This window comes from Mauremys reevesii, linkage group 1 (genome assembly GCF_016161935.1).
Source record: "Mauremys reevesii isolate NIE-2019 linkage group 1, ASM1616193v1, whole genome shotgun sequence".
Classification (NCBI taxonomy): Eukaryota; Metazoa; Chordata; order Testudines; family Geoemydidae; genus Mauremys; species Mauremys reevesii.
The window spans coordinates 277,969,261-277,994,161 of NC_052623.1; the positions used below are offsets into that span (position 1 = coordinate 277,969,261).

The 24,901-nt window shown below is 41.7% G+C and overlaps 1 protein-coding gene across 3 annotated transcripts in view; it reads left to right on the forward strand.

The window, feature by feature from the left end:
• CDK17 (cyclin dependent kinase 17) overlaps positions 1-24,901 on the forward strand; it is a 204,350-nt gene that overhangs the window by 115,127 nt on the left and 64,322 nt on the right. For all 3 annotated transcript variants that reach the window (XM_039495321.1, XM_039495307.1, XM_039495313.1), the window contains exon 4: positions 5,704-5,837. In XM_039495321.1, the coding sequence (XP_039351255.1) occupies positions 5,704-5,837 (134 nt within the window). The remainder of the gene's footprint in view (positions 1-5,703; positions 5,838-24,901) is intronic.

The following is a 24,901-nucleotide window of genomic DNA, read 5'->3' on the forward strand; positions in this document are numbered from 1 at the left end:
GCGCTTCCCCTTTCACTTCTGAACCTAGTGCCAAATGAAAGTGGTATTCAGACAGGTTCCTCCAATGCTAGAACTGTGCATCTTTGAGAGTAGAATAGAATTATCTGCATTTTACTGCGTTCTGTAATATTAACTGTTCCCTTTCAGCCTTCCCTTTCTGCTCTCTGCCTCTCCCTCCTAACAACACAGTACAGAGTGTTTCTGCCTCTGACCGTGGAACTGTGCAGCTGGTGCCATCATAGGGAGGAGTAGGATTTCCCTCCTCTGCACAGTCTGCGGGGACCACCTCTTGATGTAGTCTGAGAGCGCGAAATGCCCATACTTTTTACATAGCTACGCTTTGCTTGGGCTGAATGAGGAGCAGCCCCTTGCATCTCATGGGAAGGCAAAGTGTAAATATTTAATTCTATGTAGGTAATTCATTTGTGTGGACAGATGCAAAGAAGTCAACTGGTTTGTCAGATGTAACATTTAAATTCTGTACAATAATAGGATTAATGTACATTTTTGGATATTGTATTTTTTTATGAAAAAAATACTTATTTATAAAATTGTAGGTTTTCTCTATACATGAGTTGTGAGGAAATACCCTATTCTTCAGACTTTCACTAAAAATCTTTAACTAAATCATTAGTTGCATAAGAGAAAATACTTCATGAACATTTATCTTAGAATAGCTGTTTTCTAGCTGAAAAGTAGTAGTATTGTATTTAGTAGTATTGTGGGAGAATGTGTGTCATTGGCTTTATTTTTGAGGTGACTGTTAACTTTTCTATATTAAAGTGGAATTCAAAATCTGAGAATCTTAAACTCTGGGCATTATTTTTTGCATTGTGTTGGAGTAAACTTATCTGTATTTTCATAGCTAGAGCATAGTGGATATGACAAATAGGAGCTAGAAGAAGATGCTGGGTACCAAAATTTTCCTCCAAAATAAGAGCTCTTTAGACCTAACCAGCAGCTACATAATTATCTTCTTGAAGTAACACATGCAAGACAATTTTCAAAGCAGTTATTGCTTCTTTATATGTAAAGTGATGCTGCGAATACATCAGTTAACATGTTAATCTTGCATTCTGTAATTAGCATGTCACGGACCTTCGGGTAATTTATTTTTAGTTATCTCTTCTCTCTCCTACAATTTGCTGTCTTTCCTTTTATCTTTGTCCCTCCATCCCTGGGTTCTTTGGAAGTTTTTTTTTTCTTTCTTTCTGAGATTAACTCCCCCGCCCCGCCCCAATTTCATGAATCAGTGGAAGTTTAAATGAATTACTGGTACATGCTAGCTGGCATCATGTCCCAGGATTAGTGTAATTGCACCTGCTCTTTCTTGTGTTTTCTTTGTCTTTCCATCCTTTTCTGCTGCCATATTGGATGATCATAGTTCAGTGGGATAGTTACATCTTCTTCATTGGGAGTGTGATATCGGAAATGAATCATGCAAATATACGCACCCTTCATCTTTTGCTTCTTATCCTTCCTTTTTCCGGTTCTTCTTTTCATCTGTTCTTCTTTCCCACTAGTGGGATAATAACATTAGGAGGAAAATCATCTGTGGAACAGTCCAGCACAAAACATTAGCCTTTAAAGAAATGTTGACTTGCTTTGGAAAAAAAAAAAGTACCGGAATTGTACATCCACAGATTGCTTACTTTTGAATGATACCATTCACATAAAAATTGTTGGAGAAACATTGGCAGGTTTTTTTCCTTGGAGTACATGAATTCAGACTGCAGTGTTATGGTTGCCGAGGTAGTAAGATAATTTGTTTGTAAACAGCTTGCTCCCTTTTGAAGCTTTTCTGTTGGTCTTAGGTTTTATTAAACCTTATTTTTTTTCTGAACCTAGATCTGACCAGGAAGTCTCCTTTTATTCATAGTCTCATAGATTTTATCTTCATAATGTATTAAAATGTTGTGACTATTTTGATTTGATGTTTGTCTTTCAAATCATATGAGGTTTATAAATGGTGAAGACTCCTACATCTTTGTCATCTTGCATTGGCATGAATTATGGGAATTCTTCTTCGACTGCTTGCTCATGTCGATTTCATTCTAGGTGTGTGCACACCCACGTGCGCGGTTGTCAGAGTTTTTTTCGTTAACACAGGGGTGGCCAACCTGTGGCTCTGGAGCCACATGCGACTCTTCAGAAGTTAATATGCAGCTCCTTGTATAGGCAACAACTCCAGGGCTGGAGCTACAGGCACCAACTTTCCAATATGTCAGGGGGTGCTCACTGCTCAACCCCTTGCTCTGCCCCTTCCTGTGCCCTCCCCTGAGCCTGCCATGCTCTCGCTCCTTCCCCTCCCCACAGAGTCTCCTGCACACCACGAAACAGCTGATCAGGAATTTGGAGGGAGTGGAAGATGCTGATTGGCGGGGCTGCCAGTGGGCAGGAGGCACTGGGAGTGGGAGCAGGGGAGCTGATGGGCTGCTGACATATTACTGTGACTCTTTGGCAATGTACATTGGTAAATTCTGGCTCCTTCTCAGGCTCCGGTTGACCACCCCTGCTTTAGTGGTATCCATAGGGTCGGCTGTGGTGCCCCCTTGAGTGCTGTGCTCATGCATCGCTATATCAGGCATCACCAGCCCGACACCCTCTCAGTTCCTTCTTACTGCCCATGGTGGTTAGTCGGAGCACCTTTCCTTGCATAGCATAGGCTAGCGGTTTTGTCCCTTCTGACTTAATGAGTTAGTTTTAAGTAGTTGTTAAGCGTAGTTAGACGTTAGAGTCCCAGTAGGGACTTTGCCCTGGTCTCCGAGGTTTCCAGTCCACACAGGGCTTAACAGAACTATGCCTGTAAGTGACCCCCACAGCAGCTGCTTCAAGTGTTGGCAGGAATCGCGTGTGAAGGACAAGTGTCGTATTTGTAAACATTTTCACCTCAGGACTCTGAAAGAGCGGGATATTTGTTTGAGGGCTATCCTTATGGAGACTGCCCTCCGTCTGGCTTCTGAGCTGTCCCGCCAAGACTTGTCTCTTAGTACCTCAGCTTTGGTGCACAGCGCACTCCTGTTGCCGGTGTCCAGAAAGAAAAAAAGCATGGCTCCCTGGTACTGGGCAAGAAAGGCCAAGGGGCATAGGGTAAAGGACCCAGTTTGGGCCACCCTACCACTCCGGAGCCACATGGATGCGCCTCCCCGATCGGGGCCTGTAGCCTCTTAAAGGATCCACCACCAACTCCCGGGAGCGGTAGGGGACCCAAACTTGTGGCGACATTGACACCTTCCCAAGCTCCCCCTGTGCTGAGAGAGCAGAGGCCTCCGCCCACTCCACTGGCACCAGGCGTGCTGCAGGAAGCGGCAAAAGTTCCCTATGAGGGCAAGTGGAGGGCCGCCGATCCCCTGAGGTTTTTAAAATGTTTAAGAAGCTTCATTTAAAATTAAATTAAAATGCAGAGCCCCCCGGACCGGTGGCCAGGACCCAGGCAGTGTGAGTGGCAGTGAAAATCAGCTTGCGTGCTTCCTTTGGCACACGTGCCATAGGTTGCCTACTCCTGATGTAGCTGCTGATTTAGTTGCCTGATTATGTAATTAAGATTCTAACTTCTAGGTATCCATTTCTGAAAGTCTTGAAATATCTTTAACTCACAACAAGGTGCCCTCTAGGTTTTGAACCTGAGGTAAATATTTGTCAAATGTTTCCTGCATGCTGCCTTGTTATGGAAGAAGAGCAGCTCCTTTACTTTCATCCAGTCCAAATCATGAAGGTGAAATACTGTGAACATACCATAGTAGCTTGAATTTTATTAGAATCCAACTTATTCATGCATTTCCATATCATTGCTAAATTCATACCCAGGAGACAGTTAATCTTCATGTCAGTATCATGTTTTTTGTGAATCTGCGTGTTTCACTGAAGCACTTTAAGACTAAATCCACATTCTGTTCTGTGTGTGAATCAGCTACTCTTTTTATACCAATTTTCTATCCTGTAAAAGGAACTATAACAGGGGTTCTCAAACTGGGGATCAGGACCCCTCAAGGGGTCATGAGGTTATTACATGGAGGGTCATGAGCTGTCAACCTCTACCCCAAATCCCGCTTTGCCTCCAGCATTTATAATAGTGTTAAATATATTAAAAAGTGTTTTAAATTCATAAGGGGCATCACACTCAGAGGCTTGCTATGTAAAAGGGATCACCAGTAAAAAAGTTTGAGAACCACTGAACTATAGAGTCTCCTGGTCTGAAGAAGAATTTGATCTTTTGAAAACTTCAGTCTTGGCAGGTTCTGGTCACTCACTCACAAATTCTTTTCTAGGATATGTTCTGGGACGCCTTTTCTGATAACCTTTACTTCTCCCAAAGAAAGGCCAACTTTCCAGCACACTGATAGATGGAGCATTCTTCCATCCTTTGTCTTCTATATTGTTGTAATAATTTAAAATGAAGATTAACAATATCATCAAATATTTTGGGGTGAGATTGAACAGGGTTTGCCTGGCTTTTTGAGATAGCAGAATTTTACCTCTAAAATTAAACAATTTCTGGGGCCCCTCCAATTCTCTTTTGTACTCTGGGGAAAATCTGTTCTCAGGTTTTTGTGTGTTTTGTTCCTAGATTCAAAGAGGCTACCTCTCTATCTTTTGAGACACATCCTTTATTGGATTGTTTCTTCTCTAGGATTCATTTGGGCATAGGCCTTTTTACTATAGATCTTCGGAGGCAGTGGTGGGCTACTGGATCCTTTTCCAGGTTCAGTGTCCTGTTGGCCTTCAGAAGGAAGCTGCTGCTCTCCTGCCTTCCTTATCCCTCCCTCTTCTCTTTGTCAGTAAAGGCATCTTGAATTTCTTAGTTCTTTGCCCCATTTCCCTGCTGGAGTGGAGCATTTTTTGCCTGGGAGATACAGCCATTGGTTCCATGTCTATTTTTTTAGTGATTTTTCTGTAGGGGCTTGAGAGACAAATATTTTATGCAGTTTACATAAAAATTGCACACATCATTAAAATAGGCGGTCCATTACATAAATCTTCCCCAAGTGAATCAATTTCAATTCCTCCCTCCCCACCCCCCAAGAAATATGTAAGTACATCAAGTTCTCTGCAAAATTCATTTATTCATTCTAAATCTGTATTTAGGCACCTGAACAGAACTGGCTTGATCTTTTCAGAGGTTCTGAGCACCTGAAGTTCCCATGCTTGGCACATCTGAAAATGAGGCCACCCGTTTTTGTTTTTTTCTCTCTTTAAATATGGATTTACATGCCTAATGTTAGGCACACAAATTTGAATATTTTTGCCTTAGGCATCACATTTTCTAACTAATGAGGTCTCAGATTTTTCTCTGAACTCTTGGGATTTCCCTAGACAGTGGAATTTTCTTGTTCCAAGAATACCACAAAAAGGAGAAGTGAAACAAGCTCAAGAATTTGAGAACTGAGGGGTTATGGGATGGGACTGGAACTATGTCTGTCTTTGTATTTGAACATGGATAGCACATGGTGGGTACTACCACAGCCTAAATTAGAATAATAATGGAAAACTAATACACATTTATTTATGTATGCATGGTTTATTGGGAAAGTATTTTTAAGACTTTATCTTTTTATGCTATTTTTGAGCCATAAAACGAGAATAGCAAGAATAATGATAGTAAGCCTCTAGGTCTGACAGAAAGCAGTACATAATAAAGGTTACAATGCTTCTCCACATATGAGATTTGTTTAGAAGAATAACGATTGACTTTCTTTCATTTAGATATAGTACATGAAAATCTGAAAATGGGATCAGATGGTGAAAGTGACCAAGCTTCTGGAACATCATCTGATGAAGTCCAATCTCCTACAGGTGTTTGCCTCAGGAACCGGATACACAGGCGGATCTCTATGGAGGTAATCAGTTTTCCCATAAGGACCCAGTAAATTAGAGCCATGGGGATTGTTTAAATTGCTTCATAGAACTGCTTGTTTTCCTGCCAGTTCACTTTAAAGCAGATGTTTGTATTCAGCATATGAGGTTTTATGATAACAGTAGTCATGACATTAATTTTTCTTCCTGTTTGTCAGTCTTGGAATTTGAGTAGATATCCCTGACAATGTTTCTAATCTGTTCAGTACAAAAAATTAAATATTGTTTTTTAAAAAGCATTTGATTTTTTTTAAAAAGCAGAGAATCCATTAGCATGCTTTCTTAGATACGAAATGCTAGACATTTAGTGTAGGATTGATCTTTAAAGTGCTGAGAGATCACATGAGAAAGGCTTTGCAATAAGTACAGGCATTCTAGAAGGAATTGAGGTGTTGGGAAACAAATGAAGAAAATGTGACCATTAGATTCTGAGACATTCTCTGTATATGTTCAAGTAGACTACTTCATAGATCACTATTCAGGCTCTTTCATATAATGCTGCTTTCTAATCCATGTGAAACTTCAGAAAGTAAACACAATAGGGATGTTCCTGACTGCGTCAGCCTTTTTCATTCTTCCTGTTTTTTAGTGTACGGAACCTTACAGGACAGTAAACAAAAGGAGGAAAAAGTACTTCATGAATAACTGTGCACATAATTTCCTTTATTTATGAGACTCATTATGAATGCTAACCACCCTTGCACTTGCTTTGTTCCCCTTTCCCCAGGCAAAAGATAAACCGAACTTTTTCACTTTTTTTTTTTTAATAAGTGTAACAGCTTTGATTATAATACCACCATTTTGGCTGGAATATGTAAAGTTCTCTGATTGGTTTCATTATAAAAATCTATTCTTGGTTTTAAATCCTCATAATTTTCTTGACACATAATATAAAATGCAGGAGTTTGGAAAATATTTTTGGATTATCTATCACTGAGTTTGTGTGTCAAAAATAAGTACTGCAAGGCATTTTGTTGTGTTTGTAGTATTCAGAAATTGCACTGATTAGTTTATTAATCATCAGACATCCTTTGTGGAGGGAGTTATTTTGTCTTAAAAATCCTTAATGTATTTGTTGTTGTTTAGCGTTGTAACTTTATGAGCCAAGATTAGGCCCGATCCAAAGCCCATTGAAGTGAAACAATTAACTTAGGCCTGGTCTGTACTAAAAAATTAAATTGGCTTAAGTACATCGCTCATAGGTGTGAACCCCCCCTTGAACGGCGTAGTTTAACCAATATGACTCCCAGTGTAAACAGCACTAGAGTGATGGAAGAATTCTTCCGTCAACCTAGGTAACCCCTCTGGGGGAGGTGGATTATCTGTGCTGACTGGTGAACCCCTCCCGTTGACATGGGTAGTGTCTACATTGGTGCAGCTATGACACTGTTGCATTTCAAGTGTGGACAGATCCTCAGAGAGCTTTGGATCAGATCCATTGTGCTTTGAGTTAAGCAGAACACAAAATAAAAACAGTAGTATAAGAATTTACATGTAGAAGACATTAGAGAGACAAGGTGGGTGAGGTAATATCTTTTATTGGACCAATTTCTGTTGGTCAGAGAGACAACTTGCTGACTGTTTCCCAGACCTGAAGAAGAGTTCTATGTAAGCTTGCAAATTGGTCTCTCTCACCAACAAAAGTCGGTCCAATAGAAGATAATGCCTCACCCACCTCGTCTCTCTTATATCCTGGGACTGACACAGCTACAACCGCACTCATGTAAAAGACATGACATGCTGGGAAAATCTGGAGGAGGGAGATTTTGTTTAAGGTATATTAGTACACCTCTACCCTGATATAACGCGACCGATATAACACAAATTCAGATATAATGCAGTAAAGCAGTGCTCTGGTGGGGCGGGGCTGCACACTCCGGCGGATCAAAGCAAGTTTGATATAATGCGGTTTCACCTATAACGCGGTAAGGTTTTTTTGCTCCCGAGGACAGCGTTATATCGGGGAAGAGGTGTACTATTGTTCATTCTTTTATTTCCTGTTTTCTCCAAAATATTTTTAAATAGGAATTTCCCATATGTAGAGCTGCACTTCTGCTGAGTTTTCACAGCATTCTTTTTGCGTTTTACCTCCTCTCCCCACCCCCGCAAACCTTTTAACCAAATAAACAGCCCTGTAATAGCTTTTAGCTTGTACAACAACTGAAATATTATACTGTCTTAGAAACTTTGAAAATACTTTTTCCTTTCAGATTGTCAGTTCCATCTGACAAGCATTTGTTGCCTTATTTTTCTCCCAATTCCAAATACTTGTTTCTAATGCAGCTGAAATCAAATTGATGTGGTTTATTTCTTTGTTGACTGGCACAATCAGAGAGGTCAGCATAGTTCAGGCAACTGTTACTATGCATCCTGTGAACCAGGCTTTCCTCCTAAAATGTTACAGTAATGACATGGTGGTTTTTAAAGATAAGTTTTTAGAGTGACCTTTTGTAACTATCTGCTAAAGAACAGCTGCTGAATTTTAACAATGATTTTAGCTCTGAATTTCCTTGATTTTTATGAGTTAATGTCAGAAACTTATGTTTTAAGTGTACTTGTTAAATAGTATTTGGAAGAGGGGAAGTTTTTTTACCCCATGTTTATGCAGAGCGTAGCAGAAGGGGAACCCTTTTGGCTGCTATAACAACTGTGGTACAAATTGAAATAAACACTCCCATGCAGGGAAACTTTCTGTTAAAAATTCCAGTGGTGCATTTTTTTTGTTTCATTCTGTTGTTGTTGCTATATGACCTCTGACAGGCTTGTAATAAAGATTTGTAATTACAATACCAAATCTTGCTTGCCTTACTTGTATTAGCATTTCCAGCGAAGGGATCCTTCATGTCCATAAGCTGAACAGGATTTGACCTATGGAGTTTACTAAAATCGGTAGTATTAATTTGATTCAGTGCCAGGAGAAAGGGAAGAGAAGCTCTCAGTCTGTGTTAGCAGTAATATTCATGTAGGTTGACCTGCATCTCTTTACTATGCCTGTAGGTAATAGCAAATTAAATTTTATGCATATTTGATAGTCTGTTTGTTCTAGTCTATCGGAGACATTCAGCATAATTGAGATCTATTGCAAATTATATTCATATGGTCACACTATTGTTTACAGGAAGATATTTAATAAAATATAAGCTGGTATTTCTGTTTTGTGCGGTTGATATACCGTGTAGTTGTAATATGGTACATAGTCTTTCATAAACATAACCTTGTTTGTTTCTGTGTATCGAATAGGCAAAAGCAGTTCTAATTTCTTAAAGTAACTGATCATGTAAGGCTGAGAATCTGGACTGACAGGCAGGGTGGCCCTTTTATTTTTTTGTTAAGGCTAGAATGTCAGCTCTTGTTTTTCAGACTTAACTGTGAATTTCCTCTAGTGTTTTGTAGTTGCACTATATATTTATATGCAAATTAGCAATCCATCATGAAAACAAAAGATATATTCTATGCATGTTTACTGGAAAACATGTGCAGTCCAATACTTAGCTATGTTCACTATTAATATGCACTAACATTTGAGATGTTTTCCAATTCAGATTATAAATGTTTGCATAAAATATATGCTAACAAATGTAATGTTGCGGATTGCTGGAGATTGTATTGGCTGTACTGTTAAGCAAGCAGACCACCCCACCACTGAAAGAGATAATTAACTGAATACAATAAGTTTTCCTGTAATCATAATAGGATCAGTATAAATATGCTGTGAATATGACAGCAATTAAAATTCAGTAACACAAATTCACATCTTCCCCTTCATATTAGAATAGTCATTGATCTTGGGTTGAGTCATCACAGCTTGGGATCAGGTGATAAAATTGTTGCTCTAATTTAATTTGATTAAAACTAAAACCATCAATAAGGTTTTGACACATTGGGAGAACAAGAGGGGCATGCTGATTCTCTTGCCCAGGGTAGTTGAAACACTGAGTTCAGATGTGCAAGGTTTACTTTTTTTTTATCAATTTCCATATGCAAAGATCTGCCTAGAAAGATACAAAAGGGCAGAATGTACAGTGCAAGTATAACCTGCAAATCCATGTAGAATACTTTATTTTATTCAGCACCTTAAAGTAGATATGTTTATCTCGAAACTTGGAAAAAATTTATGACAACTCTTTGGTGAAAACGATAAAGCAATATAAAGTAAAGAGATAAATGTGGAGGAAAGGGATGCATATTATTATATTATTATCTTAGATCTGAGAAACCAGAATCTGGTCGAATAAAAGTTCACAGTGGCCACCCTCAAAATGAATATGTCTCCTGCCTCTAAAAGGGACTGGCCATGTGCTAATAGGTTACCAAGGCAGGTTGTAGAATCCCCATCGTTGGAGGTTTTTAAAAACAGGTTAGATAAACATCTGTCGGGGGATGGTATAGGTTTACTTGGTCCTGCCTCAGCGGGGTGGACTAGATGACCTCTCAAGGTCTCTTTCATCCAAACATTTCTGTGATTCCCTTGAAAGCAAGCAACAAAGGGGTTACCATATTGCATCCAGATAAAAGATGACCTTAGGCATTTTTGGTCCTGTGATAGTCGAAGGACATTCTTCAATTAAGAATGACTTACTAACACCTCCCATTCAAATTAAATGCCTGAAAGCTGCATGGAAACTTTTAAAAAACACCATAACAGAGTCTCAAATTAAATGTATACCCCAAATATAAAAAAATAGAGGACCAAAAAAATGCTACCATGGCTTAAACAATAGAGTAAGTGAGTTGGTTAGAAACAAGAAGGCATCCTTTAAAAATTGGAAGTCAGGTTCTACTGAGGAAGATAAAAAAGCGCATGAACCCTGGCAAGTCAAATGTAAAAGTATAATTTGGCAGGCCAAAAAAAGAATTTGAAGAGCAACTACCAAAAGAGACACAAATTAAAAGCAATATTTTTTAAAAATACATCAAAATCAGGAAACCCGTCAAACAACCAGTGGAGCCGCTGGATGATTGAGGTGCTAAAGGAGCACTCAAGGAAGATAAGAGAACCTGCAAGAATTCTTTGCATCGGTCTTCACTGCAAAGCATGTGAGGGAGAGCCCCACTCCTGAGCCATTCTTTTTAGTTGACATATGAGAAACTGTCTCAGTTTGAGGTGTCAGCAGAAGATGGTTTTGGAACAAATTTATAAATTAAACAGTAATAGGTCACCATGACCAGATGGTATTCAGCCAAGAGTTCTGAAGGAACTCAAATAGGAAATTGCAGAACTACTAACTGTGGTATGTAACCTGTTGCTTAAATTAGCCTCTGTACCAGATGACTGGAGGATAACTAATGTAATGCCTTTTTAAACAAAGGCTCCAGAGGCTATCATGGTAGTTACAGGCTGGTAATCCTAACTTCAGTACCAGGTAAATAGGTTGAAACGATAGTAAAGAACAGAAATATCAGACACATAGGTGAACACGATTTGTTGGGGAAGAATCCGCAAACTATTAAAATGTTTTGAGGAGATCAGTAAACAAGTGGACAAGTGTGTTCCAGTGGATATAGTGAACTTTGACTTTCAGAAAGCCTTTGACAAGGTCCCTGAACAAAGGCTCTTAAGCTAAGTAAACAGTCATGGGATGGGGGGAGGGGTCCTCTCATGGATCGGTAACTGGTTAAAAGACAGGAAACAAAGGATAGCCATAAATGGTCAGTTTTCGGGGTCCCCACAGGATCTATACTGGGACCAGTGCAGTTCAGCATATTCATAAATGAGCTAGAAAAAGAGAGAAACAGAGAAGTGACAAAGTTTACAGATGGTACAAAATTACTCAAGATAGTTAAGTCCAAAGCTGACCGCAAAGAGTTACAAAGGAATCTCACAAAACTGGATGATTGGACAACAAAATGGCAGATGAAATTCAACACTGATTAAGTAATTCACAGTGAAAAACATAATCCCATCTGTACATACAAAATGATCGGGGGGTCTAAATTAGCTGTTACCACTCAAGAAAGAGATCTTGGAGTCATTGTGGCTAGTTCTCTGAAAACATCAGCTCAGTATGCAGCAGCAATCAAAGAAGCTAACAGAATGTTAGGAGCCATTAGGAAAGGGAATAGATAGTAAGTCACTAAATATCATAATTGCCACTATATAAATCCATGGTATGCCAACAGCTTGACTCCTGTGCCCAGTTCTGGTTGGCCCAACTAAAAAAGATATATTAGAATTGGAAAAGGTACAAAGAAGGGCAACAAAAATGATTAGGCATATGAACAGCTTCCATATAGGGAAAGGTTAAGACGGGGGTAATTCAGCTTGGAAAAGAGGTGACTAGAGGATATACAATAGAGGTCTGTAAAATCATGAATGGTATGGAGAAAGTGAATAAGGAAGTGTTATTTACCACTTAATTTAACACAAGAATTAGGAGTCACCCAATGAAATTAATAGGCAGCAGATGTAAAACAAATGAAAAAGAAAATACTTCTTCACACAATGCAGTCAATCTGTGGAACTCATTGTCAATTGATGTTGTGAAGGCCAGATGTATAACTGTATTCAAAAAAGAAATAGATTCATAGAAGCTAGGTCCATCAGTGGCTATTAGCCAAGAAGGTCAGGGATGCAACCCCATGCTGTGGGTATCCCTAAGCCTCTGACTGCCATATGCTAACATAGAAATGTTTTGAAGATGATGGCAGTCCTTCAGAGACTCAGTATCCCAAAAGTTAATATGGTTCAAAATGAAATGCAGGGCTCTGTGGTTTGCATAAATAAGCAGGGAAACACTGTGTTCTGCCTCCTGTGTTGGGATATCCTGCAGGCGTCGGAATGGACTTTGTCTCACAAAGCATTCCAAGTTATCATGTATCCGGCAGGGAAAGAGAATACAATCACTGACAGACAGAATTAATCCTTAATAGACCCTCACAAGTATTCTCTGAGTCTGAGAACTGGTGGATCAGACCTTTTTCCAGTGAGAAACAGCACAGGTGGATTTCTCTGCCACGTATGAAAAAAATGCTATTGGTCTTTTGCTCATGGCACTAAAACATACCTTATTGGCAAGGGGAAGGAAACTTCTGTATGCCTTCCTGCTATTCCCTCCATGTAGCAGAGGTACTTGCAGTGCTCACTAGGATCATATGTTTAATGAACCTGATAGCCCCATACTGGACTAGACAGTTATGACTCTCAATGTATTGCTGACTACTAAAGTCTATTCCATTAGATAGAATTTAGCTTCGTATTGCCTCTTAAGACCAGGGCACCTCAATCTGTTTCAACTTGTGAGTCTGCTGTCCCAACAGGATAGAAAATCCATAGGTATGGTATATTTGAGCAGGTAGCTCTCAAAAGTCATCTACCAGAAGACTCTCTGATTCCAGGTGGAAAAACTTGGCAGTGTAGTGTAATCAAGCCTACTTTGAGACCTCTTTACTTGATTCTCAGAATCTGCTGATCTACTTGTTTCACCTGGCTGAGTCTAATGTAAGCACTAGCTATATTTGGCAGCTTCTTCAGCCTTTCATGAGCTAGTTGAAGGTAGACCAATATTTATGCAGCCTTCTGCCATCAGGTTCAAGGGGGACTTGATACTTTTGAAACCCTTAATTAAAAGCTCCCTGTGTCATAAGATATTAATGTGGCCCTGACAAAGTTGATGGAAACTCATTTTCAACTATTTGGCTTATGAGCTTAAGTTCCTTAGATGAAACATCTTTTTTTCTGGTGGCAATGACTTCAGCATGCAAAGTGAGCAAACTCCTGACCCTAGTGACCCATCTTTTACTAGATTTTTGCAAGGGTAAGTGTAATCTCATCCAAGATTCCTCTCCAAGATGATGTTGGAAATCCAATTTAAGGAGTCTGTCATCCTTTCAACATTTGTCACACCTACATTTCCATCACAGAGAGGTCCTTCTCCATATACCCAATGCCAAAAGGTCCTTTTGTTTCTGTTTGATTATTAGTGCCTGTAGGAAGACTACCAGTTTTTGTTTGTTTGTTTGTTTTGATGCCAACACTCTAGGCAAAATCATTACTATAAGGATCATTGCCTAAATGGGATGTCTTAAAAGCCTGTCACTTTGCTGTGACCTGACTGACCTGAGATAAAGAAGCTATATGTAAGGCTTATTTGATTCAGCACAAAGTTGCAACCTCAGCCTTCCCTTTCAAATGCCTGCAAAGAAGCTCCATGATTATCTATCTACACAACATACAAAATTAATATGTGGCTGCATCCTGCAGGAGGGGATACTATTGTAGACTTGGTGCTCCAGAACTCAGAAGATCACTGAGGTCAGACTCTCCCATCCCCAGAAATTTTCTCCTATTTTGAGAAGTTCCATGTTTTCAGTCGGCCAATTTTTGCACAAGATTTTCCTTCTGTTTCTGCCATCTTGAATGTTGTGTTTGATATTGTATGCACTGTTGTAGCCATGTTGGTTCCAGGATACTAGAAAGACAAAGTGGATGAGGTAATATCTTTTATTGGACCAACTTCTGTTCGTGCGAGAGCTTACACAGAACTCGAAGAAGAGCTCTGTGTTTAATATTGGACTAAAAAACATTAACGTTATAAAGGCATAGATAAAGGCATTATAAAGAGATAGAAAGAGAAATATTTATATCTATACATAAAAACTTCACACTGTTGGAATTGGCCTTGTTATTGCAGTTCTTGTTGCAGTTTAGTCTAATTTTTCTTTTGGGACATCTGTTGAGCTTCTTGTTCACTGGGAGTGAGAATCTTGCCTAGAAGAGAAGAACGAGGTATTTACCTTCTAATTTTTTCAGGATTCTCACTTACCCACCCACCTCCCTTCAGTGTTTGGACCTTGCCTTTTTTGTGTTGTTTTATTTCTCTAAAAATCTTGTTTTAATTTTTAATCTGAAGCATGTTTTTATCTTATGCTGATCATCTTGCATTGTCTTTTCTTTTTGGGAACTTCGCCTCCCACAAAATCACAGGCACTGATTAGAACAGTGGTTCCCCAACCTTTTTGTGGCCGGTAGCACATTCATGTTTTCAGAAGAGTGTGGTGGGCGCCAACAATTTTTCAAGGCTTATTTTGTATTTGTACATTAATGAGAAAAACATCATATTTAATATTATACAATATATGAATCCATAAGATAAAAAGAGTAATTTTACATGTAAAAAGTATTAATTAAATTATTTGGCAATTACTCTTTCACTTTACCATGTGAATTTGCTCTTTTTTATCTACCTGTAAGAAAAATTAAGGAGTTTTTACAAAATAAATATCAAACAGTTTTCATCTTATTTACTTTAAAAAAGTAAAACATTGTTGAACTGCTGGTCCAAATATATTTATTATTTTTACTTTAACATAGAATGAAGCCTGCAGCCCCGGAGTTCTCTGTCCCCGTCAGGTGCGGTGCCGTGGCTTCTCTCTGGCTTAAGCCACGGCCCCGCGCCTGCCAGGGACCGAGAACACTGGCGCCCGCAACCCCAGAGTTCCCTGTCCCCGGCAGGGGCGGGGCCACGGCTCCTCTCCAGCTTCGAAGCCGGAGAGAAGCTGCGGCCCAGTGCCTGCCGAGGACAGAGAACACCGGCACCCGCAGCCTGCAGCTCTGGAGAAGCCGGAAGAACCCGCACGTGCCAGGTACAGAGAACACCGGTGCCTGCAGCCTGCAGCCCCGGAGTTCTCTGTCCCCAGCAGGCACGGGGCCGTGGTTTCTCTCCCCTGCTGGGCACTAGGTGGGCCCCACACCTGCCGGGGACAGAGAACACCGGCGCCTGAAGCCCACAGCACCGGAGAAACTGGAGAGAAGCCACAGCCCCGCGCCTGCCAGGGACAGGGAACACCAGCACCCGCAGCCTGCAGGCCCCGGAGTTCTCTGTCCCCAGCAGGCACGGGGCCGCGGTTTCTCTCCCCTGCTGGGCACTAGGCGGGCGCACATAAATGCCCTGGCGGGCGCCATGGTGCCCACGGGCACCATGTTGGGGACCACTGGATTAGAATATTCAGAGACAGGCGCATAAACACAGCAAGGGATGGCACGTGATGCCTGGATTGTTTTTTACCCTGCTATGACTGCCCTCCTAGAGTAAAAAACCTTAAGAACTTAGGAAGTTCAGCCTGATTCGTGATAAGGAGCTAATACCTGAATTTGAGAGAATCCTGCAATATGATTTAGTCAGAGAAACAGAACTACATTTTTTTTTCATTTTCTTTTCTTTACATTCATTTGCATGGCGTCTGAGCTCCATGAACTTACTAAACAACAAAATAATAAAAATCAGTTCACAGCATCCATCAAAAACTACTCTGGGCACAATTTATAGCAAAGGTTTAATGTAATTATGCATTTTTTCACCTTAAACTGACACTTGTAATTGAGCTTTATTGCCTACATTTGATCAGAGTTCTGGTGTTTTCAAAATTATTTTTATAAAATGTACTATATAACTTTTTCTCTGATTAAAGGCTAGATCATTGAATTAATTGAGGGAGCTTGTACGTGTGGAATGCAGCTTCTGAATGACTGTGATTGTTGTAAGCAGTTCCAGTCATAATAATACCAGTTTGTTACACAGTGTAGCGTGTATCTGTTATCCAAATCTGTCAATTAAAAAGAAATGAAAGAATCTCTCTTCCCGGCAGAATTAATATGAAACGGTGAAATCCTTGCTGATGTTAAACACAAAAAAGAAGCTTACAAGAAGTGGAAGATTGGACAAATTACCAGGGAGGCGTATAAAAATATTGCTCAGCATGCAGGAGTGAAATCAGGAAGCCAAATCACACTTGAAGTTGCAGCTAGCAAGGGATGTTAAGAGTAACAAGAAGGGTTTCTACAGGTATGTTAGCAACAAGAAGGTGGTCAGGGAAAGTGTGGGCCCCTTAGTGAATGGGGGAGGCAAACTAGTGACAGAGGATGTGGAAAAAGCTAATGTACTCAATGCTTTTTTTGCCTCTGTCTTCACGAACAAGGTCAACTCCCAGACTACTTCACTGGGCAGCACAGTATGGGGAGGAGGTGACCAGCCCTCTGTGGAGAGAGAAGTGGTTCAGGACTATTTAGAAAAGCTGGACGAGCACAAGTCCATGGGGCCAGATGTACTGCATCCCAGGGTGCTAAAGGAGTTGGCGGATGTCACTGCAGAGCCATTGGCCGTTACCTTTGAAAACTCATGGCAATTGGGGGAGGTCTCGGATGACTGGAAAAAGGCTAATGTAGTGCCCATCTTTAAAAAAGGGAAGAAAGAGAATCCGGGGAACTCTACAGGCCAGTCAGCCTCACCCCAGTCCCTGGAAAAATCATGGAGCAGGTCCTCAAGGAATCAATTTTGAAGCACTTAGAGGAGAGGAAAGTGATCGGGAACAGTCAGCATGGATTCACCAAGGGCAAGTCATGCCTGAGTAACCCAGTTGCCTTCTATGATGAGATAACTGGCTCTGTGGATGAGGGGAAAGCAGTGGATGTGATATTCCTCGACTTTAGCAAAGCTTTTGATACAGTCTCTCACAGTATTCTTGCCAGCAAGTGAAAGAAGTATGGACTGGATGAATGGACTATAAGGTGGATAGAAAGCTGGCTAGATCATCAGGCTCAATGGGTAATGATCAATGGCTCCATGTCTAGTTGATAGCTGGTATCAAGTGGAGTGCCCCAAGGGTCGGTCCTGAGGCCAGTTTTGTTCAATATCTTTGTTAATGATCTGGAGGATGGTGTGAATTTGCACCCTCAGCAAGTTTGCAGATGACACTAAACTGGGAGGAATGGTAGATACGGTGGAGGGTAGGGATAGGATACAGAGGGACCTAGACAAATTAGAGGATTGGTCCAAAAGAAATCTGATGAGGTTCAACAAGGGAAAGTGCAGAGTCCTGCACTCAGGACGGAAGAATTCCATTCACTGCTACAGACTAGGGACCGAGTGGCTAGGTAGTAGTTTTGCAGAAAAGGACCTAAGGGTTATAGTGGATGAGAAGCTGGATATGAGTGAACAGTGTGCCCTTGTTGCCAAGAAGGCTAACAGCATTTTGGGCTGTATAAATAGGAGCATTGCCAGCAGATCAAGGGATGTGATCATTCCCCTCTATTTGGCATTGTTGAAGCCTCATCTGGAGTACTGTGTCCAGTTTTGGGCCCCACACTACAAGAAGGATGTGGAAAACTTGGAAAGAGTTCAGCGGAGGGCAACAAAAATGATTAGGGGGCTGGAGCACATGACTTATGAGGAGAGGCTGAGGGAACTGGGATTATTTAGTCTGCAAAAGAGGAGAATGAGGGGGGATTTGATAGCTTCTTTCAACTACCTGAAAGGAGGTTCCAAAGAGGATGGATCTAGACTGTTCTCAGTGATACCAGATGACAGAACAAGGAGTAATGGTCTCAAGTTGCAGTGGGGGAGGTTTAGGTTGGATATTAGGAAAAACTTTTTCACTAGGAGGGTGGTGAAGCACTGAAATGGGTTATCTAGGGAGGTGGTGGAATCGCTTTCCTTAGAGGGAGGAGGGATAGCTCAGTGGCTTGAGCATTGGTCTCCTAAACCCAGAGTTGTGAGTTCAATCCTTGAGGGGGCCATTTAGGGAACTGGGGTAAAAATCTGTCTGGGGATTGGTCCTGCTTTGAGGAGCAGGTTGGACTAGATGACCTCCTAAGGGCTCTTCCAACCCTGAGAGTCTATGATTCTAGAGGGTTTTAAGGTCAGGCTTGACAAAGCCCTGGCTAGGATGATTTAGTTGGGGATTGGTCCTGTTTTGAGAGGGGGTTGGACTAGATGACCTCCCGAGGTCCCCTCCAACCCTGATATTCTATGATTCTATGAAAGCATAGTTGATATTGGGTGGTTAAGGTGCACATAATTGGACTTAAAAATCTTATTAAACATATTGCTAAGAAGAAACCATTAAAAATACATATTTTTGCCATTCATGTGAAATTTGTTCACAGACTCAATGGAGACTAGTTTTAACTTGAGATATTTAAATATTATATATAACTAATTTTTGAGGGATATTGGAGAAATTTTGTTTCAAGATTTTTCCCATGTCCAAGGAAGTAAAACCAAAAGTGTGTGTTTGCATTTTGAGTTTTTGTTTGATTATACTAAAGTGGTCACAGTTACTTGAGATGTTGAAGGTAATAATACATCCTTAAATTCTTTGCAGTGAGGCCTTTGCTTTATTGACTTTTGCTAGTAAATATTATAACAGGAAAGTCTGATTCTGGTGTTATAATAGAAATTAAAATTTTTGGTTCTTAATACTACAGTAGAACCTCAGAGTTACAGCACCTGGGGAATGGAGGTTGTTCCTAATTCTGAAATGTTCGTAACTCTGAACAAAATGTTATGGTTGTTCTTTCAAAAGGTTAAAGTTAAACATTTAATTAATACAGCTTTGAAACTTTACTATGCAGAAGAAAAATGCTGCTTTTAACCATCTTCATTTAAACGAAACAAGCACAGAAACAATTTCCTTACCTTGTCAAATCTTTTTTTAAGTAGTTTACATTTAACACAGAATTGTACTGTATTTGCTTTTTTTTTTTTTTTGGTCTCTGCTGCTGTCTGATTGCATACTTCCAGTTCCAAAATGAAGTGTGTGGTTGACCAATCGGTTCATAACTCTGTTGTTCGTAACGCTGAGCTTCTACTGTATCAGTAATTCCTGGGAATAGTTTTACAGTCTTCTCCTAAGGGTATGTCTACACTACGGGATTATTCCGATTTTACAGAAATCTATTTTGGGCAACTGATTGTATAAAGTCGAGTGCATGCGGCCACTAAGCACATTAATTCGACAGTGTGCGTCCATGTACCGAGGCTAGCGTTGACTTCCGGAGCGTTGCACTGTGGGTAGCTATCCCATAGTGCCCGCAGTCTCCCCCGCCCATTGGAATTCTGGGTTGAGATCTCAATGCCTGATGGGGCAGAAAACATTGTCACTGGTGGTTCTGGGTACAGCCTCACCCCTCCCTCCATGAAAGCAACGGCAGACAACCGTTTCGCGCCTTTTTTCCTGGGTGAACTGTGCAGATGCCATACCACAGCAAGCATGGAGCCCGCTCAGCTCAAGACAGCAGTCATGAACATTGTAAACACCTCGTGCATTATCGTGCAGTCTATACTGAACCAGCACCTGAAAAACCAGGCAAGGAGGAGGCGGCTACGGCAGCACAGTGACGAGAGTGATGAGGACATGGACACAGAATTCTCTCAAACCGCAGGCCCCGGTGCTTTGGAGATCCTGCTGGTAATGGGGCGGGTTCTAGCCATTGAACGCCGATTCTGGGCCCGGGAAACAAGCACAGACTGGTGGGACCGCGTAGTGTTGCAGGTGTGGGACGATTCCCAGTGGCTGTGAAACTTTCGCAGGCGTAAGGGCACTTTCATGGAACTTTGTGACTTGCTTTCCCCTGCCCTGAAGCGCCAGAATAGCAAGATGAGAGCAGCCCTGACAGTTGAGAAGTGAGTGGCAATAGCCCTGTGGAAGCTTGCAATGCCAGAGAGCTACCAGTCAGTTGGGAATCAATTTGGAGTGGGCAAATCTGCGGGGGCTGCTGTGATGCAAGTAGCCAAAGCAATCATTGAGCTGCTGCTAACAAAGGTAGTGACTCTGGGAAATGTGCAGGTCACAGTGGATGGCTTTGCTGCAATGGGATTCCCTAACTATGGTGGGGTGATAGATGGAACCCATATCCCTATCTTGGCACCAGAGCACCAGGGCAACCAGTACATAAACCGCAAGGGGTACTTTTCAATGGTGCTGCAAGTACTGCTGGATCACAGGGGACGTTTCACCAACATCAACATGGGATGGCCGGGAAGGGTTCATGACGCTCGCGTCTTCAGGAACACTACTCTGTTTAAACTGCTGCAGCTAGGGATTCACTTCCCAGACCAGAAAATAACCATTGGGGATGTTGAAATGCCTATAGTTATCCTTGGAGACCCAGCCTACCCCTTAATGCCATGGCTCATGAAGCCGTACACAGGCAGCCTGGACAGTAGTCAGGAGCTGTTCAACTACAAGGCTGAGCAAGTGCAGAATGGTGGTAGAATGTGCATTTGGCCGTTTAAAGGGACGCTGGCGCATGTTACTGACTCGCTCAGACCTCAGCCAAACCAATATATCCATTGTTATTGCTGCTTGCTGTGTGCTGCACAATCTCTGTGAGAGTAAGGGGGAGATGTTTATGGCGGGGTGGGAGGCTGAGGCAAATCACCTGGCCGCTGATTACGTGCAGCCAGACACCAGGGGGATTAGAAGAGCACACCAGGAAGCGGTGCGCATCAGAGAAGCTTTGAAAACCAGTTTAATGACTGGCCAGGCTACGGTGTGAAAGTTCTGTTTGTTTCTCCTTGATGAAAACCCGCCCCCTTGATGGACTCATTCCCTGTAAGCAACCCACCCTCCCCCTTCGATCACAGCTTGCTTTCTAAGGAAATAAAGTCAGTATTGTTTAAAAATCGTGTATTCTTTATTAATTGATTATAAAAAGAGGGAGAGAATTGACAAGGTAGCCCAGGTGAGGTTTGGGAAGAGGATAGGAGGGAAGGAAAAGGTCACTTCAGAAGTTCAAAATAATGACAGCCTTTTGGTTGGGCTGTCCACTGGGGTGGAGTGAGCGGGTGCATGGAGCCTCCCCCTCACTTTCTTACAGGTCTGGGTGAGGAGGCTATGGAACTTGGGGAGCGGGGAGGGCGGTTATACAGGGGCTGCAGTGGCACTCTGTGATCCTGCTGCTGTTCCTGAAGCTCCACCAGATGCCGGAGCATGTCAGTTTGATCACGCAGCAGCCCCAGCATTGCATCATGCCTCCTCTAATCTTCCTGCCGCCACCTCTCATCTCGAGCGTCTCTCCTCTCCTCACATTGGTCCCTTCTGTCCTCATGTTGGTCCCTCCTGTCCTCACGTTCACTGGCATCTTTCCTGTACTTTCCTGTCCTTCCACTCATTCAGATGAGATCTTTCATTGAGGGTCGATTCCATGATTTTAGAGAACATTTCGTCTCACGTTCTTTTTTTTCGGCGCCTTATCCGAGATAGCCTTTGGGACAGAGGAGGGAGGCTTGAAAAATTTGCAGCTTTGGGAGGGAGGGAAAAAAAGGGAGAGAAGTATTTTAAAAGATACATTTTACAGAACAATGCTTATACTCTTTCACGGTGATCAACACTATTCACATTACATAACACATGATTTCAGTACAAAGTCGCATTTTGCATCTTAATATTGCGTGCCTGCAGCTTTGGTGTTAGAGATCACAGACGCAGGTCCAGGCAACAGAATTCGGCTTGCATGCAGCCATGGTAAGCCATTGTCTTTCGGCTTCTGCAGCCTTCATAAAAGCAGTGCCCTCCTTTCCCACATACCAAGCAAAGCCCATTGAGTGCTGCTGTTTTCCTGTTAACGTGCAGCAGCAGAAACCAAACTAAACCCCCACCCATCCAGTTCTCTGGGATGATCGCTTTACCCCTCCCCCCACCGCGTGGCTGGTATCAGGGAAGATCCCTGCTAGCCAAATGCGAAAAGCTCAGCGCCAATTCTGCCTCCCCCCCGCCCCCACTTGGCTAACTGCAGGGAAGGATTTCATTTCAGCCACAGGCAAACAGCCCAGTAGGAATGGCCACCTCTATCCCCTTAATTAAATTCCCGTATTTCAACCAGGTTGCCATGAACGATATCAATCTCCTGAGAATAACACAGCAAGATAAAGAACGGATGTTGCTTGAATGCCAGCAAACACTGGGACCATACGCTGCCAGGCTTTGTCATGCAATGATACCAGATTACTTGCTACTAGCATGGCATGGTCAAGTATCCTACCATGGAGGACGGAATAAAGTTGCACTGCCCAGCAACCTTCTGGAAAGGCTTTTGGAGTACCTCCAGGAGAGCTTCACGGAGATGTCCCTGGAGGATTTCCGCTCCATCCCCAGACACGTTAACAGACTTTTCCAGTAGCTGTACTGGCCGCGAATGCATCCCAAGTCCTCAGGGCAAATTAATCATTTAAAAAAACTTACTTTTAAACTATGTTTTATATTTACAAAGGTACACTCACCAGAGGTCCCTTCCATGGCTTCATGGTCTGGGATAATGACTTGGGAGAGTTGGGAGGGTACTTCAGTCAGGCTGAGAAAAAGATCCTGGCTGTTGGGGAGAACGGAGTGCTGTGTACTCTCCGCAAGCTTGTCGTCGTCGTCGTCGTCATCATCATCTTCCCCGTCCGCAGAATCCTCAGCCATGGCTGAGATTACCCCCTCTTCAGAATCCACGGTCAGGGTTGGGGGTAGTGGTGGTGGACCCCCATAGAATTTCATGCAGCTCAGCGTAGAAGTGGCATGTCTGCGACTCTGCCCCGGACCTTCCGTTTGCTTCTTTGGTTTTCTGGTAGGCTTGTCTGAGCTCCTTAATTTTCACGTGGCACTGTAGTGAGTCCCTATTGTGTCCTCTCTCCATCATGCCCTTGGAAATTTTTTCAAATGTTTTGGCATTTTGGAGCGTAGTTCTGCTAGCACGGAATCCTCTCCCCATATAGTGATCAGATCCAGTACCTCCCATACAGTCCATGCTGGTGCTCTTTTTTGATTCTCGGACTGCATGGTTACCTGTGCTGATGAGCTCTGTGTGGTCATCTGTGCTCTCCACGCTGGGCAAACAGGAAATGAAATTCAAAAGTTCGCGGGGCTTTTCCTGTCTACCTGGCCAGTGCATCCGAGTTATTGCTGTCCAGAGCGGTCACAATGGTGCACTGTGGGATAGCTCCCGGAGGCCAATACCATCGAATTGCGGCCACACTAACCCTAATTCGAAATGGCAGTGTCAATTTCGGCGCTACTCCCCTCGTCAGGGAGGAGTACAGAAATCGATTTTAAGAGCCCTTTATGTCAAAGTAAATGTCTTAGTTGTGTGGATGGGTGCAGGGTTAGTTCGATTTAACACTGCTAAATTCAAACTAAACTTGTAGTGTAGACCAGGCCTAAGATCCTCACATCCTGAAGCCAACAAAAAACCCCAACCCAGTATATATTGGTTTATATATTTGCAGGGGAGTGACAGTTTTTATGTTCAGTGAGTCGTTCTTAATCAATTTAATTTTCTAAGCAATGGTGTGAACACTGAGGCTGGGTGACAAAAGGTCTGAAAAATTGGTTCACTAAGCATAAGTGAAATTCTGAAGTCATAATTTAATTAAAGCATTCAACATCTCTGAGTCTTTAGGATGTAATTCACAAAAGTATCCTTATTCAGGAAGGGCACCTCAGCATGTTCTTAAAGTTACTACTTTCTTGAATTGGAGTCATAGTTTGTTAGGCTGGTTGGAGAATCATCCATACAGACCTGAATTGATTTGCATGGTGGTGGTGATCATTTGTAGATATTTTTTAATGTTTCTGGTGAGATTTAATTCAGAATTTATGTAACAATCTAAGAAAATAACCCAAATATGTGAGGTCCACGACCACATATTTGAATTATTTAATAATTACTGTGTTTAAAAAAGAAGAGGGCTTCATAATATAACTTTCATGTGTTTTATTTCATTTAACAGAGCATTAAGTAGTTGCATTTAATTTAGCTAGTGCTATCAGCAAAGTGAAGTCATATATGGGATCTAAAACAATCCGTTGTAAATCATTCTGTGTAGGAGAAACATTCATTTCCTATATGATGGAAGTGTTAGTCACTACCTTTAGTGGGGCGTGTGCCTGACCTGGGAGGATATTGTAGTGAGCCAATGTAGTGTGATTCATGTTTCACCATTTCCTGAAGCCTGTGGTTAGATAAGCATTGTATAGTTACTCATTAGATACTTTTATTTATTTGGCTTTTTCAAAAATTAGAAAATACTACTCTCCTGTGGATTTATTCATCATTCTGGAGGTGAAGTATTATCTAGATGTTAGCCAGTGTCAGATCACTCCTAATGAGTATAGACTTGTCATATTTGTATTGTCTTCCTCTATCCCAGTGACAGATATTTGTTGTGCTGTGAAATTATTATTATTTGTATTACAATACTGCATAGAAGCCAGGGGCTAATTGTGCTAGGAACTGTATAATGTAATAGAGACTAAATGGATGCATGGATAGATTTAAAAAAAAAAAATC